Here is a 20,369-nt window from a genome sequence, read left to right as displayed (position 1 = left end):
ATGCACATGCGTGCACCTGCATGTGGGAACCATCTTCAAAGTGAAGTGGAAATCCCAGGAGGATAACAAAGGGTGGTCTTTGGGAGGGAGGCTGAGCATCAAGGTGGAAGGTTGTGGGTGGTGGAAGGCAGTGTGGGTGGAGCCTGTTCACCAGGGACTGGTGTTTGTTCTGCAGGAAACAGTGAAGGGGGTGGGTTTCTGAGGGAGAGGAAAATCCGTGGTACCACCTTCTCCTTGGTTCTGGAAGGCTGTTCGGAACACATAGCACTCCTGCCCCCTTGAATGTTTGTCTTCCTTGAGCCACTCTGGGCCACCAGGATGATTCTCTAAGAGCAAAATGACATACCAGTTAGGGCTCTCACACAACTTGGCTTCCACAGGAGATGGAGTAAACAAGGGTTTTATTTATTGATTATCTTGCAAACAGGTTTGCTAACGGGAGATCATCCTAGACAAAAAGTGCCCTTGACCTCAGGCCTTCCCTTCCTGCGCGTCTCCCAGTGCTTCATGGATTCCTGCCAGCCAGTCCTTGGGCTGTCCACATGGCTCACAAGAAGGAGTGACTGTCAGGTGCTTTTTAAGCCAGTAGCCTTGGCTACCTCAACGGAGCATGCCCAGTAGGCTGGACAGTGTGGCAGGTCCACACTCACCAACAATCGCAGAAATGTGACAGTGGACTGCAGTGGGGCCTTATTATACACATGATAGTCTAAGGGAGCTCATCAGCCAAAAGCTGGAGATGTATAAAAATCTGAGACATTTACTTTCATTATTGCTTCCTTTACCATTATCACTGTCTCACTGTCATCCCATTGATCAACAGTTTGCTCGAGTGGGCCCAGTAGCATCTCCATTCGTCCTAGCCCTGAGATTTTAGCAGCCTCTCTTTACTAGGCTATAGTTAAATCAAGCTTTAAAGAACTTTATAGATCAATGTTATTAGCTAAGCTGGGAAAGTAGAATTTTTTTTTGGTTTTGTTTTTGGTGTGTGTGTGTGTGTATGTGTGTGTGTGTGTGTGTGTGTGTGTGTGTGTGTGTGTGTGTGTGTACATACAGAGCCAGGAATCCAGCCCAGAGTCTCACATACACAAGGTATATGTTCCATCACTGAGCCACTTCCCTAACCCCTGCGTTATTTTATTATCTTAGCCAGAGTTTATCAATTGCAAATGTATAAGGCCCACTGAAATTATCTGAGAAATGATCCCATCTTCCTAATCCTTTCTCTGGCCGGTTTCCCTGTGGCAAGTGAGATTAACAGAAAAAAATTGCATGTCCCAGCTTTGTGGATATACATTACCTTCTGCTCTTGTTAATCTGAACTAGCCAAGATAAATGGGAGGAATTCACCTCATCCATCACACTGACACTTTCCTATCGATAAACACTGTGCATTCCGAGTGAGCATAGGTGTTTAATAAGATACATCACAACTTCCCTTCTTGCTCTTGGTTGGTAATGACCCCAGCAGGACAGAAAATTGGGTGAAAATAGCAGTGAATCTGAATTGAGTGATTTGTGTCCTTGCCATGAATAACATGTACTGTTTCCATCATCTTTTAATTTGATTTTGAAATGTCATTAAATGCCTAAGTCATTAAGTATCTAGTCATGGAGGATAGTCATTGGATATAGTAACCAAAACAAGTACTCTTAAGCGAGGACTGGAGCTTAGTGGGGAGAAGCAAGCTTCACATATCTAAGTCTGGCCTTAGTCCCTGGCACTACACATGCAGACAAATAACACAACTTGAACCAGCCCAGTAAATCCTCAGGTAATGACTTCAGAATCACCATCATAAGGTAGAACAATGAGCACAAATTGACTTTTATTGATCTAAGTTTTGATAATTCCTTCTGTCTTTGTGTGGTAACAAACAATATGAAGTAGATTTGTTTGGGCCTGTAAGGGAGCAGACTGGGGTGATGGGTGAGAAACTCGGGACATTTTGGTAGAAGGCAGGTCTCACTGGTGGTAGAATTGGTGTTGGAACATTGAATACCTAAAACAACTGTATTATAAACAGCTTGGTAAATTATGGAGTTATAATTTTTAAAAATAATTAACACAACCAATAGATCTGGTCCTACCTTCCTACGTGTCCCTAAAGTCTCCAGAGCTGGCTGGACATTGACATTAGCCCACGTGCCCCTCTTTGTCCTGTGTAGTTGGAGAGGGGGAGGACAAGGTTTGACAGGGCAGCCTCAGCACAGAACCAGAGACTCGAATCAGCTGAAGGCATAGAGGTACTGACAGTGCTACAGAAATCTCACCAAGAGGGACTGGAAGGATGGAGTGGGTAGAGAGTTTGCCTTCCACACAGCTGACCCAGATTTGATCTCTGGTATCCCATATGGTCCACCAAGCATCACCAGAAGTGATTCCTGAGTGCAGAGCCAGGAGTAAGCTCTGAGCGCCACCGGGTATGGCAAAAATAGAAAGAAAGAAAGAAGGAAAGAAAGAAAGAAAGAAAGAAAGAAAGAAAGAAAGAAAGAAAGAAAGAAAGAAAGAAAGAAAGAAAGAAAGAAAGAAAGATAGGAAGAAAGAAAGAAAGAAATAAAGAGAGAGAGAAAGGAAGAAAGGAAGTAAGAAAGAAAGAAAGAGAGAGAAAGGAAGAAAGGAAGTAAGGAATAAAGAAAGAAAGAAAGAAAGAAAGAAAGGAAGGAAGGAAGAAAGAAAGAGAGAGAGAAAGAAAGAAAGATAGGAAGAAAGAAAGAAAGAAAGAGAAAGGAAGAAAGGAAGTAAGAAAGAAAGAAAGAGAGAGAAAGGAAGAAAGGAAGTAAGAAAGAAAGAAAGAGAAAGAAAGAAAGAAAGAAAGAAAGAAAGAGAGAGAGAGAAAGGAAGAAAGGAAGTAAGAAAGAAAGAAAGAGAAAGAAAGAAAAAAAGAAAGAAAGAAAGAAAGAAAGAAAGAAAGAAAGAAAGAAAGAAAGAAAGAAAGAAAGAAAGAAAGAGAGAAAGTAAGAAAGAAAGAAAGAAAGAAAGAAAGAAAGAAAGAGAAAGAGAGAAAGAAAGAGAGAAAGAAAGAAGGAAGGAAGGAAAGAAAGAAATGAAGGAAGAAAGGGAAAAGAAAAGAAAAGGCAAAAGGAATCTGACCAAGAAACAGGGGCAAAGGCTTGAGAGACTAGAGAGAGAACCAACCAGCTTTAATTATGCATGTGGACTCAACCTGGCTAAAGCGAAATGGGTTGAGTCCTGAATGCAGGTCAGAACATCCTTGTATAGGCTAGATTGAGGCTGTCTCATTTCTAGGGAAACATTTTTTTCATTAATGTGCATGAGGTTTCTGACACGGTTGCTAACATATGCATAACTGGTACAACTGATGACTTATACAACTAGTTTCTAAGTCCCATATAGACATTTACTGTTTTCCTGCGTCTAATTTCCCCACTTCAACAGTGCAGGGGTTCCTGAAGCCTGTGACTCATTTCTTTGGCTGGTTATTAGCTGTGTGGTTGCTGCGAAACTTGGGCCCCCCCACCTTGAACAGCCGAGCACAGTGCCAGTGCTTCTCCCCAGGCCGTGGCCCAACAGTGACACAGACCTTGCTGGTTAGAGGACAGACAACCAGGGGAACCAGAGGTCACATGTTCCCATGGTCACTCTAGGTTTTAGTGTCACAAGTGACCGAGAAGATTCAGAACGGACTTGGGGGCGGTCAGAAAAACAGCAACCGTCTGCCTTTTCACTTCTGAAATGATGATCTGAAAGTCCGGTTGCCACTTGGGAATCTGTCAGTGGCCCCGCAGGACGAAGCCGCCCGTCCCAGGAAATCCTGGCTAACCAGCCCCTGCCTGCCCAACACCCCCTGTCCTTCCCCAGGACCGGACACGCTCGTGGCACTGCAGTGGGAAAGACCCCACTTAGCTCTCTGGGTTTCAGTTCTCTGGGACTTCGGAGCAAGGTTAGCCTGGTCCTTGGGTATTTATTTGGTGGGTGGATGCCCAAGCACCGCTAAACAAAACTTCCTCCCTAGATGCCATCATCGGGAAGAGAAATGACCTTTAGGAGGTCATTTGCATGGACGAATGGGTTCATTCCAGATGGTGGGACAGTGCACTAGGACAAAGAAGGTGGAGGGTGAACCACCAGGGAAGTTGCTTCTTGTGTCGCCCAGGGTAAGAATGGGAGGGTGAGTGGGGTGGCCGTTTCTCTCCCCTTTTCAATCACTTCACTTGTACCTCACGTCAGCATACTGTCCCCCTGGCCTGAAGTCTCCTTCAAGGTCACCTGGAACGCTCAGACCTGCCTCAGGCTAGACGCCTACTCCCTGCCTGCAACCCAGCAAAACCACCCAGTTCACGATCTGAGCCTGAGGCTGTTGCCTTCGGGCCTTTGGTTGTCTGTCAGCGCCATCTACTGGCTCTAAAAAAATAAATCTTTTCTAGGCTCCACCTGAGCTTAATCCCAGTTTTGACTCCAAATCAATAGAGGTAATTAAAGGATATTTTTTTTCACCTCCACTGGGGGAGGGACAGGCAGACCTTTCTCCCCCTGTTGGAAAGACTCCTGGGACCCACTCATCTCTTGCTCCCAGGTAATTCTGGAAGCACCCCACATCTGCCAGGGGTCAGCTTCTCTGTGGTCTCTGAGATCCGCTCGGTGCCTTGTACACCTGCCCGTCCTTGCCTGTGACGGGGGTGAGGAGCTAGGGGGTGCTGGGGGATCTCCTAGCCTTCCTCTCCCCCGCCCCGACACTAGCTGCTGCTCCAGACTTGTTGAGCTTCTCACAAGACGGTGGACTTGACGGAGGGCTGGGGAGGGTCAAGGGCTTCCATGCGGGCTGTGGGTGGGACCTTCTCAGGTGCCCTTTTCCTCCACATGCAGGCTGGTGGGTGGGGGGGCTTCTTGGAAGAGGAGGGAGCAGAGGGAAGCCAGCAGGGCAAAGCAAACAGTCCCCCTCAGGGGTTCCTTCCAACTCTTTCGATTTTACACTCCAAAAGATCGTCAGTGTTTCCGCTTTTCTCCTCCTAGAAAGCTAAGAACGCTACATCTTTGTTTCCTGGTCCCACCTCCAGGTTCTCTGGCAACTTCCAGTGGGGACACCCGCCCCCTGGTGGCCTGCTTGGGTCAGGGAGGTCTCAGGGGTGTCTGCGAGGAGGCAGAGAGGGGAAAAGACAAACCACCACAAACACACTCTGGCCAGAGCCCATATTTACTTTTATAGTTGACAAAACACCCAGGATTAGGATGCTTCTTTCCTGGAAAGGGTTCCATTTCTTCCGCCTTTAAAATAATTCTTTTTTCTACTTTTCTAGAGACAGCTGAAGATAATTTGCAGATAAAATCCTTTTTATCTTTTAACTAGTGTCTCCTAGGTTTTTTTTTGTTTTTTTTTTTTTAAAAAGGATTTGCTTTTATATAGTCACAGAGCAAAAACTGAATTCAGGACACGTTTTATGTTGATTGACTATTTTAAAATATGGAGCCAGAGAGAGAGAGAGAGTAGAGAGGGTAAGGCACTTCTCATACGCATGGCAGATCCCAGTGTGATCCCACATATGTTTCCCCAAGTCCTGCCGGGAGTGATTTCTGAGCACAGAGCCAGGAGCAATGCTGGGTATGGCCCCGAAACCAAGAATAAAATAGAATAAACTAGAAATGCTTACAGGCCAGAGAGAGAGAGAGAGCACAGGAGGCAAGGCCTCATCTACAGCAGGTCTTGATTGGCCCCTTGGTGCTGCAGACAGCACCTGCCCTTACTGCCCAGGGCTCACTCCCGAGCACAGAGCCAGAAACAGCTCGGGAGCACTGCCAGGTCTAAAAACTAAGGCATAAGTAAACATCTGGTCAATATTGTGTCTTGGACTATTTGAAAGTACAGTCCCACCCCCACCTCACTCCCAGTTCAGGCTCACGAGTTTCACTCAGGGTCTTGTCTGTTTATCCTACGCGATTTCAGGACAGTCCCTCGGCCCTTTTGCTCACAATATCGACATTCCCATAAGGAACAGGTTAGAGCTTTAGTGAATATTCCTCAGTATGGGATCTGCGGGCTCATGCCTCAGGCTTTGCACCGGGAGGAGGGAGCCGCAGGCAAATGAGCCCTTCCCGAGGCCTCAGGAGGAACCAGGTACAGCATCACAGTTCGCTGACTGCTTGCGGTTGGTGCATGGCAGGCTTTTCCACCACAGCTGCTGACATGGGAAAAAGATTATGGGGGCAGATAGGAGTGTGAATAGCTTGCTCCCTGGCAGTGGTTTGGCCATCAGTGGTCTGAATGAGTTTCTTTCTGTAGATGAAAGCTGGTAGAGTAACTCTATCACTTTATCAGGCTCCTACAAGGGAGCACTTCGCACGATGCGTGCCAGAACCCTTTCCCATCTCTGTGGCACACCCGAACCCTCTGCTTAAACTGTCTTTGGCAAACCCTGCCCAGCCTCACAACTCAGATGCAAGGGCTGGAGAGACAGTGCGGGAGTAAAGCACTTGCAGGTGGATGACCCTGGTGGTCACTCGAGATCCAGGCCACCTACTTCAAAGCCTTCCCCCTTGCCAGCTGGGCAGACCCCCACCCAACCCCCTCTCCCCACTCCCCTTCTCGCCCTCGTTCAAGCAGACTGGGTTGCTACTGTCTAATCTTCATGGAGACCCGCGATGAGGAGGCGCTGGGAAGAGGGCCCGTGTCTTGCAGGCAGGACACTCACTCCAGTGTCTTTCGAAGTTACATCATGATTCTCCCACTGTAGTGAGCCCCAGGATCACTGGGAATGACGATAACGGGGCCTTCAACCCCCTCTGGGAAGCGCCACCCTCAAATCTCACTGGTTTGCTAAATTTATTTATTTTTGTCCTTCAGCCCCTATGCCAACTCCAGGTCTATGCAGTTCTGCAGAGATAAAACCCAGGAGTGTGACAGCACTTAAGAGCATGGTAGACATGGCGGGGACAAGAAGAAAGTGGAGAATCATGCACGGGCCTTGCTCAGCTCACAGGTCACTGTGCCTGGTGGCTGCTAAATGGCTGGGAAACTGGGGGAGCATGCAGGCCATCTGGCGAGCACCATCAGGTCAGCCAGAGACAGGCCCCTTGTCCCCAGCACTGGCCCCTGCTGCCTCTGACACTCAGACACGCCAGAGCCTTCCTGCGTTGGGGTCTTTGCACCAGTTTCTCTTTCCCCCAGTTGATATTGTGTAGATTCAAATGCCACCACCCCGGAGAAGCCTTCTCAGGTCACCCAAAGTGTCCCTCCCCCGCCCCACTCCCTCACGTAACCCTATTCTAATTCTCTGCATAGACGCCTGTGTCACTAGAGGGACACAGTTTGGTCTTACTGCTCTAACTAGAGAGGTCGGATGGACACTCCATGGGAGAAGCCGCTGGGTAGTTTGTCACCCCATGCCCACAGCCTACACTCACGGCCACGGGGCACACGGCAGACACTCCTGATATATTCACTCAGCCAATTAACCCTCAGATAGACCACAGTTTTATAGGGCTTAAACCATTGTGTAGGATAAACAAAAATGGAGGCTTCCAAGCGGGTGGCTTGCCCCATTCATGCCCACGAGGCTGCCACTTAACAGGGTGCTCGCTTGTACCAGTTCCTGCTGTCAAGTATTAAGGTGGCAGAATAAGTTTTATTTTATCCCATTCTTTCCTGCAATTTTCCATCTCAGGGCCCTGCAGTTTGGTTTTTAAAAGTCTCTTTTGACCAGAGAGATAGCACAGAGTGTTAAGGCACTTCCTTGCACACTGCCAAATGGGGTTCTATCCCTGGCACCACATACGACCTCCTGAACGCAGCCAAGAGTGAGCCCCGAGCACAGAGCCAGGAGTAAGCCCTGAGCACCACTGGGTGTGGCTCTCCCCACAAATAAAAACAAAATAAAGTCCCAACACAACCCCATGGAGGGCAATTTGGAAGCATTCCTGGAGGAACTTATCCATAAATATGCTCGCCTGTGAGTTATAATGCAGCGAACAATTGGAACAAAATCGCCAATGTGTAGAGAACTGGTCCCTAGGGGTATTCTCAATGGGTCTGTGGATATGGTGCAATGGTTCACAGCCCTGAAAAGGGAAGAGCTGCAAGCTCTGATAGGAAAGTTCTTCCGAGTTGTTGTGTTGTATTAAAAGGCTGTTATTTTAATGTTTGTACAACCTTTTATTTGAGTTCCACAGTGATGAATCTTTCATCTTTCATCTCCTCAGTGAGAATATAAAAAAGCAAGATGAATCAGTCAAGAGGGGATGTAGAGAGAGTTATGTACTTGTAGCAGTGGGGCTACTATCTCTTCATTTCCAGCAATGGAAAACTAATTATCAAATGCTTCCTTGGTAGTAGGTCTGTCTCTCACAGTAGGGGGTAGGGGGTGGGGGCGGGGGTATACTGGGGTTTTTGGTGGTGGAATATGGGCACTGGTGAAGGGATGGGTGTTTGAATATTGTATAACTGAGACATAAACCTGAGAACTTTGTAACTTTCCACATGGTGATTTAATAAAAAGTTAAAAATAAATAAAAATAAAAGTGTAGCTAAAGAAAAAAAAAAGAGGGGATGTAGGAAGAGGCAGCTGGGAGGCGACAGGGGCAGGGACCTCAGAGACACTTTGGTGGTGTAGAGGTATGGCATAGCCATGTGGATCCAAACCAGACAGCCAACCACACTGGAGATCCAAACGACAACAACCAGACTTCAAAATGTGCCTGTCGGGCCGGAGCGATAGTACAGCGGGTAGGGCATTTGCCCTGCACATGGCCGACCCCGGTTCAATCCCTGGCATCCCATATGGTCTCCCCAGCACCGCCAGGAGTAATTCCTGAGCACAAAGCCAGGAGTAATTCCTGAGCATCACTAGGTGTGACCCAAAGAGCAAAAAAAAAAAAAAAGTGCCTGTCAAGGCAGCAGGCTGGGAAGTGGGAGGGAACCTGGGGACACTGGTGGAAGGGGACAGGGCCGATGCTGGAGCACTCTATGCCCGAAACTCAACTATGAAGAGCCTTGCAGATCACAGTACCTTAATGAAAATTAAAAACCAATCCAACAAAACCAAGACGAATCAGAATACCAATGTGGTTTCCATCATTTCAATGTATTTTATTGATATTAGAGAATAAAAATTTCATGGTTGACTTTTTTTTTTTTTTTTGGATGGCCGACAACGCACTTTTGGGTAGTGGTTGCACAATATTGATCATTTGTTTATTTACCACACTAAATACTGCAGCCCACCCCGCTAGGTGCTGATTTGGACTCTGGTATTTCCTTTGTGATGGTCAGGGCGGCTCCTCTCTCCGAATACATGAAGTGGTGGATGGGTCCATGGTTTCACATTCCTTTGTTATTCCTTTGTTATTCAACCTACTGGCTTTAAAATACATTCACAGGAAAAGAGATAAGATCCTTGCAGTGAGTGTAGGTATACAATAGCGAGGAGGGTTGCAAATAAAACAATCAGTCGAGCCCCCTCCTGTTCACAGAATAAATAGTCTGAAATGGTGGGACTGCAGCTCGGGTCTTCCTTCAGTGGACACCGGTTACACTCGCTCAGCTGAAGGACACGCCTTTGGCTGGGGGTGGGGGTGGCGGGGAGTGCAAAGTGACCGTTTTGTTTGCCTATGATGCCGCTGTCTTCCCGCATGGACCTGGAGCACACGGGCCCCCGGGACTGCCACGAGTCCAGTGCGGTCTTCAGACGGGAATAAATAAGTTACCTGCTCAGAGTAGCTCCCCCGGGACCTGTGGCCTGGAGCTGGGGAGGAGAGGAGTTTGCGACAAAAGGGTACACACACACACAAACAATAAATAAAAGTCAGGAGGTGACGCAAGAGGACTAGGTTCCCATCCATGCCCGGTGCTTTCCATCTGTCCCTAAGGATAAAATGTGGCACGAAGGAGACAAAGGGCGTGGGGCGGGGGGCTTGAGGGAGTCATGCCCTCTGTCTGCAATAAAAAGGCAAAGCAAAAGACAAGAGGAGTGAGGGCAGGACTGGGCTGGGGAGGGAGGTGGCTTATGACCTGGAGCCAGCTGGACGCCAAGGCCTTCGTGGAACCCGCTTTCACTGTTTGCAAACCTATTGCTACCTTCTCTACATTTATCCTCGGAACCTCTCCCGAGGGCGGTGGTCTCGGGTCTGGCCTTCAGATGGGCTGTGCCCTGGCCGCTGTGAGTGAGCAGCTGGGTTATCCGCTGGCCCGGTGAGTTGGGGAGGAGGGGAAGGAGGAGGAGGAGGAGGAGAGGGCTGGAGCCGCAGAGGGAAAACACCCCTGACTCCCCCCTGAGTGCCACCCCTTCCCTGAACGGGAGCCAACGGAGGGACGGGGGTGCAGGGGGGTGGGCGTCCCTCAGGGCGCAGGATACACAGGGAGGAGGGGGAGTACATTCTCTTAGGGTCAGATGTCTGGGCTGAGAGCTGATGGCCAAGCATCAGTGCAGGTGGAAGGTATGGCAAGAGGTCACAGTTCAAGAGAGCAGCGATGATCCACTGAGGCCGAGCTGCGGAGGCGCTGAAGCCCACTGGCCACCCTCAGGAGAGCGGACAGCCCGGCCACGCCACGCCACACCACGCCACGCCAGCCGGCGGCAGAGGGCGCAGCCGCCTCGGGCATCCTTAGGCCGGGCGGGTGAGGCAAGCAGCCCGTGACCCCAGAGAACCAGGGTGGGGGGTGGGCAGAGGGGGGCGCCTGCAGTGATTCACTGGTCTCCTATCCATGGGATAGGAAGCCACTTGGGAGATTCAGTGCTTCTCAAACGAAAGAAGTGGGAAAGGACCCGCCTGGCCCGGTCCCCAGCCCGGCACAGGCCAAGTCCTGGTGTGAGCCGTGACGATGCTGGGGTTCCACCCCGGGGTGGCAGAGTCAGGGCCGGGCAGGTGCCAGGTGTCCGAGTCTTATGTACACATTTTACACAGTCTCCGCTCTCCCCCGTAGGCACGAGGTCGATTTGTCTAGCTCAGCAGGGGGTAGGGCAGAGGCAGGAAGAGGGAGAGCGAAGGGGCAGGGTGGGAGGGGGGGAGGGGAGCAAGATTGGTCTTCTGCGGGTGGGGCGAGGGCCCCCTCCGGCCTCACCGCAAGCTGGTCTGTTTGGGGAGCTTAGCACCCATCAAGATGCCCGAGGTGAGGGTCACGGGGGCTTTCATCTGCATGCTGGACCCCACCATGGCGGGGAAGCTGCGGTTCCGGCGGATGCCGCCGCTGAGCTGGAGCCCACCGATGGTGTGGGTGACCGTGGGGCATCCGAGAGGCAGGCCCTCGGCGACCAGGCCCTGCGCGGGTCCCTGGTCCTCAGTCAAGGTCGAGGGGACGTGGGCTCGGCCCGCGTGCACCGCCCGAGCCACGCCGAAGCGCCGGACTTTGTCCACGAGGTTGAGGTTGGAGACGGACACGTCGGTCTGGCTCTCGCTGCTCCGCGTGTTCTTCTTCTCGCGCACCTCCCGCAGGATGGAGCTGGCCGGCTTGGACGCCAGGAAGTTGTCGTAGGGGGGGCTCGTGCACTTGAACTCGAAGGAGGGCGGGGACGACGTGGGGGTCTGCATGGGCGAGTTGGGCGGCGTGGAGGGGATCACGGCCATCCGGGGCGCGTAGGAGTGCAGGAGGGAGCCCCGGGCGGCCCGGTCCCAGCTCTGCGGGTCGTACACGGCCGCCGAGATGCCCCGCTCCTTCAGCAGCCACACCAGCCCCAGCGACGTGCTCATGGTGGTGGTGGACTCGCGCGCGTTGGTGAAGGATTCCGCCAGGCTCAGTCTCCGGGGGGTGCAAGGCGTGGCCGTGGGCGTGGGCTTCAAGTGGCCGCTGCCACTGCACGCGGGCGTCGGGGCTGAGTTAAGGCTGAGAGGAACGGACGAGGGGTTAGTGCTCGGGTGATATGCCCACGGACGTGCTGAAAAGGGGCCGGGCGCTGGGCAGGGGGAGGATGCGCCCTCGGCCTGGGCTCCCCAGATGCTCCTTTTCTGCTCCTGCCTCTCTCCCCTGGAGACCTGGGTGGGGGGGGGGGACTCCCCCAGCCCCCCTTTAACACGTTGGTACCGATGCTAGAGTTTGTGTTAATCAAACCCATTCAAGTCTGAGCCACGGTGCCATGTGCCAGTGCCAATGTGTTAAGAGGGGCCTAGTTCAAGTCCGTGCCCTTCTCTGGGCCCTAGGGGGTGGGTCAGACTGTCCCCAGGGCAGGGGAGGGCACTAAGGCTCAGAGGTGAAGAACAGGAGGTGAATTTCACACCCTGCTCATACAGGAAAACCTGGATTCAAACCCGTGAGAGGACAAAGGAGGCCAGAGGCGTTCTCTCCCGGCCAGGCCACGATGCTGGCAGGCTAGCTGCTGCCTTTCCTCACGAGGGCCACAGCAGGTAGGGGTGCCCTTGGCTGAGGGGAGCTGATGCCCGTGATGCACAGCAGGTCAATGGCAGAATTTCTGAGTCCACTTCCCGTGGTTGTCCCAACCCAGTGTCCCCCAACCATTCAGGTGTAAATGGGGTTGGGGGCTCAGGGAAGCTACGCCAGGATTCCAGAGGAAAGCTGGGCCCCCATAGTGAAGCCCGAGCAGAGGGCAGCGGGCGGAGAGCCTCCTTGACTGGCTGCTACAGGAGTGGCATGAGGCCACGTGTGCACAGAAGCCACGGAGCCTGGGGCTGCAGGGTCCCTGGAAGCAGGGCGTCCTCAGGAATTGGTGACATCAATCTTCTCTCCCGGGACAGACAGGGAAGGAGGGGCACGATACTTCAGGGAAAGCGCTAAATGGGCTACCAGAAAGAAGGGGGACAGCTCAAAGCCACTTCTGGTTGGGGCATCCCTGGGCACCCCCCCACCAGCTGACCTGCTGGCTGGCTGCTGGCACCGGGCGTGGAACCCAGACCAGGCCCTGTCACACACTCAGGTCAGCAGCTTTTGGGAGACACGAGGTTAGAAACCACAGCAGAACCCTCGGGTTATGGTGGATTTTCACAAAGCCACATGGGATCCCACGGGAGGCAGACCCACAGGCCACCAGGGGCAAGAACATTCTGGATGTCCAAGCTATGGAGGGCCATTCCTCCTGGGAGAGTTCCGACTTTGTGGCATCCTCTCAAACTCAGGCAAAACTAACTCGGAAACCTTAGAAGTAACTTCTCAGGCATTGGCGGTCCCCACAGACAAGGCCGCCTGGACTCAGAGGTGAAGCCAGGGCTTCCCAGCGTTCAAGCCCTGTCAGGGTGGGGGTCTGGGGTCTCCCAGAGCAGGAGAGGGCGGAAACGAGCTGACACGGGGGAGCTCTCCTTGTGGCAGGCACTTCCGTTAGGCCTGGGCTGATTATTAGTGCTGGATGCTCGGTGCCTCACAGGGGCGTTAGGACAGGTTAGTGGCATCCGCCGTCAAGGCCGTGTTAGCCAGGCACAGCCACAGAGACACAGCCACACCGAAGTCCGGGGTTAGTGGCGGCCACGCGCACACACACATAACACCTTCACAGGGCGCCACGAGGGCGGACCCCGCCGGCACTGCGCTCACCCCCTGCCTCGCTCGCGGGTTCCCTCTCTGCCCTGCGTCGCCGCGTCTCGGCTCCACAGGGCAGAGGGCCGCTTCGTCGTCCTCCTCACTTGACCTGTGGAGAGTTATTTTGAGTTTGAGGGGCTCTCGGGGTGGGGCTCCCTGGGAGGTGGCCTGACTCGCCAACCTCCAGTTCTGCTCCACCTTCCATGCCTCGTCTTGGCTGCACCACAGACAGCGTGGGTGAGGAGGTCACTCCACCCTCCTGGGCAGTGTTCGTGTGTGTGTGTGTGTGTGTGTGTGTGTGTGTCCGTATATATGTGTGTACATTTGTGAGTGTGTGTTTATATGTGTGAATGTGTGTATGTGTGTGCGCATGTGTGTTGGTGTGTGTGAATGTGTGTGTACGTGTGTTGGTGTGTGTGTGAATGTGTGTGAGTTTATGTATGTGTGTGTGTTGGTGTGTATGTGTGTGCATGCATGTGTATGTTGATGTGTGTGTGAATGTGTGTATGTGCGCGCGCGCATGTGTGTGTGTGTGTGTGTGTGTGTGTGCGTGCCTGTGTGTTTCCCTTTCACTGGAAGCTCTGGAAGCTCTGGCATCAGACCAGGCTAACCATCCCAGGCCAGACAGGTCCTGTCACCTCTGGTGCCAATCCCGACCACGTCTCAGAAATCTGAGAGGAAAAGAACCCTGTGGCATACAGCCAGTCCAAATTTATCAAGCCGCTCGCTAGTTTGGCTGTGGTGTGGGGTCCTGAGGCTGAGTCCAGGGGCCTGAGGGTTTTCTCAAGGCATGAGAACTCTGTCCAGGACAAGAAGCCCACACTCAACTGGAACCCTCCTGGATGAATCCCACAGATGTGGCCTAAAGGCGCACTGTAGTCTGTGTTGCTTTAGAAGGGGCTTGTGGAGGCTGGTGACACGGTGCAGGAGGTAGGGAAGGCGCCTGCTCTGCACGAGGCCAACCCCTAGTACTACCACAGTCCAAGGAGCCCTGCTAGGAGCAAACCCTGACTTCAGAGCCAGCGGTAAATCCTGAGCACTGCTGGGTGAGCCTCAGAAACAAACCTAAACCCAAACAAACAAACAAAAAAATTGGTGGTGGGTGGGGGTGGTGGCTCTTGAATCCATTCTGTGGCTCACTTAAAGGGGAATACTAAGTTTTGGGATCTGAATCAAAGAGGTAATGCCCAGGGCCAAACAAATGCTTGGGGGATGCGTGTGCTGGCAAGATGGGGGTCTCTGGGCAAGCCTCTCTCCCTGGTCTCGCCTTCCTTGCTGTGAAATTTGCCGAGAATGCCCCAGACCCGCCCACCTGGCCCCGCCCCGGGGCTTACCTGGGCGTGAGCCGCGTGAGCTCGTCTGAAGGATGCAGGATGCGGCAGGTGGTGAAGGTGAAGGTGGAGTTGGTCTGGGACATGCACTTCCCGGGGTGGTGTGCTGCATCGGGGAGGGGCAGGAGAGAAACAAAACATAGTCCCTGCGTCGAAGTAAAGCCCACAGAAAAAGTCAAGAGCAAGCAAGACCCTCAGCAGACATGAAAAGGAAGGGGCTTCCCCCCAACCCCCCCTCCCACCCCCACCCCTGCTGCGCTGGAGCTGGGCCAGGAAGGTGAAATGGGAATGTTCTGCATCAGAGGTGGAGCCACTGGCTCGACAACCACCTTCTTCTACAGCCCTGATCGACAGAACATTGGGTTTCAGCTTCCAGCCCCGTCCAGGCGGGCTCCCGGGCTCCCGGGAGCGTAGATCCAGCCAGTAGTGGACTTGGTTTGATGTGGGGTAGGGCAGGGTGGCTAATGAATGGGCCCCCAGAGACGAATTTGGTTTCCCAGCCCAGAGAACAGAATTGGCCTCCTTCTCTGGGTGCATATAGAATTGGCTTCCTTCTTTGGGCGTCTATAAATCTGGGGAGCAAATTGGTGCTCAGGGGAGGAGGGGGTGCTTAGCCATTAGAAATAGGGCCGGCTCTCCACCCTCCTTTCTCTGGGTTGGAAAGGGGGCTCGGAGGAGCTGATTCCACTACTGGCTGTCTGTGGTGGGTAAAGGCGGGACACGGGACTCAGCTGCCTCCACAACAATGGGCCCGGGCTGTCTGGGTGGCGGCAGAGCTCCTGACCCGGGGTGGGAAAGCCACGCCAGGGCCTGGCCACTTGCTAGCCAGCTCCAGGATGTTTGGAGGTAACGCCAACAAGGCGGTCCCATGTGCTCCTGAATGCATTTCTTTTTGAGCTCGAGATGTTATTGTGAAGGCAGCGGGAACCCGTGATTTTGGTGCAAAGTAAACCACAGAAGCGTGAGGGAGCATGCACGAGAGAGCTGGGAGCTGTAAGCTTGAGGGTCTCTGGGAATCGTCATGATGGTAGAGGTCATCCTCCTTCATAACTTGAATTTTTTTAAAAAAAAAAAAAAGAAGAAAAGGGAAAAGAGAGGGAGGGTGAGGAAAAGACTTAAAAAAAAAGATGCTGCGGTGAATAGCATGCAAAGTGGCCCCTTGGACCAACGTCCCCCCCCCAACCCACGCCAGCCCTGCAGCAGCTCAGCCCCCAGAGACCTCCTGGGAGAAGCCCGAGTGGGCTGCCAGAGGCCGAAAGCACTCTGAGGAGTCCCAAAGCTGTGAATGCACATCTTCTAGCTCTTTAGGGCACATGTTTCTTTGGGATTTGACAAAAAGGAAAAGGAAAAACTGGAGAAGTTGATTCCTCCAAGCTACGGGTCTACACAATTTACACAGTTAATTGTGTCTAAAATAAAAAAAAAAAAAGAAAGAAAGAAAAGGAAAAAAAAAAAGTGCCAGAAACCAGATTAAACAGTGACAACCAAACCAAAACAAAACAAAAAGTTGGGGACACACAGATCTCAGGACAAAGCACAGGATGGTGACAGTGAGCACAGCAGCATTGCAGGGTGGATCTGCCCCACCACCGCGGTCCAGCCCGTCTGTGTCACAAGGCCCTCTCCCCTGGGAGAGACTGCTACGAGCAAAACAAACAAATCAAAACAAACAATTAGCTATGAAGAAAGGGAGACCAAACCGATCACGACTCTCATGACTGCGAAAAGGTCTAGGAACCAAAGCAACAAAAAGGGCATCCAAACACCAGGCGGGAGAGGTTATGTGAGGGGGAGGCAAGAGAAAGGCAGCACACAGCAGTAACGAGGACAGTTGAGAAGCGAGAGAACACTTGAGAAAAATCAAAGCTGAATTGAACATTAGAAGCATAACCCCCTCTGAACACAGGACACAAGTCAGATCCGTTCACTTCCCTGCCCCCACCCCACCCCCAGCACACCATGGATTAGATCTTCATTGCAACAAGGGGGTGTGAAATGGACATTTTAGAGACACACTGGCATCAGCAGAAGCAAAACCCATCTTCTCCAAATGAGCTTTGGGGATAGGAAGAGGCTGCTAAAAATTCCCAAGTCATTGTTCCCCGGAAGTGGCGGAGAGTTTTCAGAAGACCAGGAAAAACCAAATAGGGCTCAAAAGGGTCAAAGCCAGAGGCTGGTCCCCTCCGAAGTACCACTGGGACTCCTGGACCCTCCGGCTCTTCGTGGTCACCATGGATTGCCCGGCCGCGGTGGCACGTCTCTTCCTTGGGACACAACACAGACAGTGAGTGGCTGCCCACGGTTCCCGAGGGGTGGCCAGTGCTGCCCAGGCTGACCCCCAAGGCCCTGAGTGTGGGGAGCCTGCTTTCTCCCAGGGCTGCACAACAGTCTTTGGGCTGAGACATCACACCAGAAGTCCTGGCCTCGCCACACCTCCAAGTCCAGCCTGGGGGGCTGCACCCTCCTCCTACGTGCAGCTCACTCTGGGCCACTGAGGACAGGGTTTGTGGACGTCCCACCTAAACCCGTCTCCTTTCCCAGTGTCACCAGACGGTGTCCGAATATTGCAAGGAAAGGGGAAAGGATGAGGGTACTAACACCGGCACTCTCACAACCCTTCTACTGAGGAATGAACTGACCCCACCCTCCTCCCCTCCAAATCATGTGTTTTTATTATTTATCCCCTGCCCCCTCCTCCCTCCCCTACTGGTTCTGACCTTGGTCCGAATTCCTTTTATTGCCCAGAGGATTTCATTTAATGAGCCCCGATCGTCCACAATCTTACACGAACTGTGCCCCAACCTACAGACCTTTGGTCCTGGAAACAAGCCACGTGTGAGCCTGTGACTCTGGCAGCACGTGGGGGAATCTGAGGGTCGTATCGTTTGGGTCTCTTAGGCACCCTTGCCCTCTGCTCGGATGCGGGCAGCCTTTCGAGCAGGTGTCAGGGTGCGCGGTGGAGGGTTCTGACTAGCACTGTGCTCCGAGGGGCACTTCTGGGGCTTCGAACCGGCTGGGGGCTTGGAATTCTGCCGCTGTTCCCAGCCTGGCAGGGCTTCCAATCCCAGATGATGGAAGAGGTTTGTGATTGTGCCAGGGGATGCTGCCCAGAGCACACTGCAGCTTGGTGGGACATGGGGACCTGCGGGGAGCCCAGACGGCCAAGCCCACAGCTCCCGTCGTGAGAGCAGGAGCAAGGGCCGGTCAGGACGCTCTGCTGGGGGGCCCAGGGCCAAGGACAGTGATGGTCTCTGTGCCCCCGCCTTCCCAGGAATAAGAGTGGCGCATGCCCACTCACGAGCTCAGCGGGCGGTAACGGAGACCCCTCAGCCCCTCCCCAGGGCAGGGCTGCACAGCAGGATCACGTTCACCTGTGTGTAGTCCCTCAGTGCCACAGGGAGCTGGCGCAGGAGAGCTCTGGGGCAGGGCCGTGCTGGCTAACCCCCACTCTGCCCTGCTCAGGCCAGTAACTTCTTTATTATTATTATTATTATTATTATTATTATTATTATTAATTTATTTATTTATTTTTGCTTTTTGGGTCACACCCGGCAATGCACAGGGATTACTCCTTGGCTCTGCACTCAGGAACTACCCCTGGTGGTGTTCAGGGGACCATATGGGATGCTGGGAATCGAACCCGGGTCGGCCATGTGCAAGGCAAATGCCCTACGTGCTGTGCTATTGCTCCAGCCCAGCAGGCCAGTAACTTCTTAAGACCTACTAAGAAAATGACAAAACCTGGCACTCAGGCTTTCCATACAGGAGCCTGCGTTCAACCCTGGCACCGCATGGTCCCCGGAACACTGCCAGGTATGGTCGCATAATCAGATAATTTTTTTTTCTTTTTGGATCACACCTGGTGATGCACAGGGGTTACTCCTGGCTTTGCACTCAGGAATTACTCCTGGCGGTGCTTGGGGGACCATATGGGATGCCAGGGATTGAACCCAGGTTGGCCGTGTGCAAGGCAAACGCCCTACCCACTATGCTATCTCTCCAGCCCCTCAAATAATCTTTCATTAAAATATTGGTGAAAGGGAGTCTGCCTTGGCAATGCACTGAAATGGTCGGTTTCTTCTTTTCTCTCTTGCCAGGGCATGAACCACCCATGTGAAATGAACGCAACACTCCACGCTCCTCTCTCTTTAACCCGAAGGAGTGGTGTGCGATTTCCATCAACTCATTCAGACAAGGTCCCTTCCTGGCCCTGTAACCCGGGCTGCCACACCCTTGTGGGCCAGCCTTTTCTTTTCCAGCAAAAACAACCCCGTGGATTGTCCAGCAGCTCAACGGTGTGGCCTGAACTAAGCCCTGAGAGTATCAGCATCTTTTCTTTCTTTCACCTTTGGACAGTTTCTAGTGACTGTGCTGCCCTTGATCCTAGGAGCTCCAGCTCCTGGTGTTGCCCTTTGATTACAGACCCAGAGAGAACCAACAGCATTTCCCTGAGGGGCACAAACGCCACCAACCTCTGTCTGCCCTTCACCCGAGCAGTCATCTAAATCTGGGGTTGGAATGCATGAGTTTTTTTTTTGGGGGGGGGTTTGCTTTTTGGGTCACACCTGGCGATGCATAGGGGTTCCTCCTGGCTCTGCACTCAGGAATTACTCCTGGCGTTGATCAGGGGACCATATGGGATGCTGGGAATCGAACCCGGGTCAGCTGCGTGCAAGGCAAATGCCCTACCCATTGTACTACCACTCTAGCCCCGATGAATGAGTTTTAACCAGTGTTTTCCTTGGGGTGGAAGAGGGGAGAGAGAGAGGACAAAGGCAGTTTCTGTTATAATTCTGCGTTAAATAAAAGGGATTTTTAACATGTGAGCTACAAGAGGATGAACTTTTTTTCAGGTCCTAGCTCCCAGTCTTGTTCTTGTGCCCTTGTCTGTCCAGGGGGTTCCCAGGATCCCCCGTGGCTGGGGACAGGCACCCACCTGGAGGCACCCGGAAGTTTCTATCACGAAGATTTTTAATTTATAAGTTGATCTCTGTCCAGGGTCTCCCTCCCCACTGCGCCAAGCCATCTGCTTCATGCGCAGTGCACAAGACCATAGGCGAGGGGCCGGAGCGATAGCAGAGCGGGTAGGGTGTTTGCCTTGCACGCGGCCGACCCGGGTTCGATCCCCGGCATCCCATATGGTCTCCCAAGCACTGCCAGGAGTAATTCCTGAGTGCAAAGCCAGGAGTAACCCCTGAGCATCGCTGGGTGTGACCCAAAAAAGCAAAAAAAAAAAAAAAAAAAAAAGACCATAGGCGAACCCTCAGCAGCAAAGGGGGAGAGAAACTTCCTCTGGCCTCTGGGTATCTCCTGGGGGAAAGGGGAGTGTGAAGAATCTTGCTAACATGTCCAAAGGGAAAATGCAAAAACCTCAGATTCATTTAGCAAGGCAAAGCCAGGAACCCATGAGGGCTGCACTCTCACCCTCCCCTGCAGGGCAAACACTGACAGACGGGGATGGAAGGAGCGGCTGGCCAGGCTGTGCTGCATCCAGCTCCAGCCCTGCTAGAACTTTCCCAGCTGGTCCAGGAACCCGCATCACTTACCCAAACCTCGACCCCACCACGGGCTCCCTTAAGACCCATCTATTGGAGGCAAGTGTGGCCCACTTCTTGACAGTCCAGGG

At 52.7% G+C, this 20,369-nt stretch overlaps 1 protein-coding gene across 6 annotated transcripts in view; it reads right to left on the bottom strand.

The window, feature by feature from the left end:
* Positions 1-10,526: 10,526 nt before the first annotated feature.
* The window catches only part of TRAK1 (trafficking kinesin protein 1), a 123,801-nt gene continuing 113,958 nt past the window's right edge, over positions 10,527-20,369 (bottom strand). For all 6 annotated transcript variants that reach the window (XM_055137255.1, XM_055137257.1, XM_055137258.1 and 3 more), the window contains 2 exons: positions 14,747-14,849; positions 10,527-11,771 (listed from right to left, as the gene is read on the bottom strand). In XM_055137255.1, the coding sequence (XP_054993230.1) occupies positions 11,009-11,771; positions 14,747-14,849 (866 nt within the window). In that variant the 3' untranslated portion in view covers positions 10,527-11,008. The remainder of the gene's footprint in view (positions 11,772-14,746; positions 14,850-20,369) is intronic.

Source organism: Sorex araneus, chromosome 4 (assembly GCF_027595985.1).
Source record: "Sorex araneus isolate mSorAra2 chromosome 4, mSorAra2.pri, whole genome shotgun sequence".
Lineage (NCBI taxonomy): Eukaryota > Metazoa > Chordata > Mammalia > Eulipotyphla > Soricidae > Sorex > Sorex araneus.
This window is presented reverse-complemented; position numbering and strand designations above follow the sequence as displayed.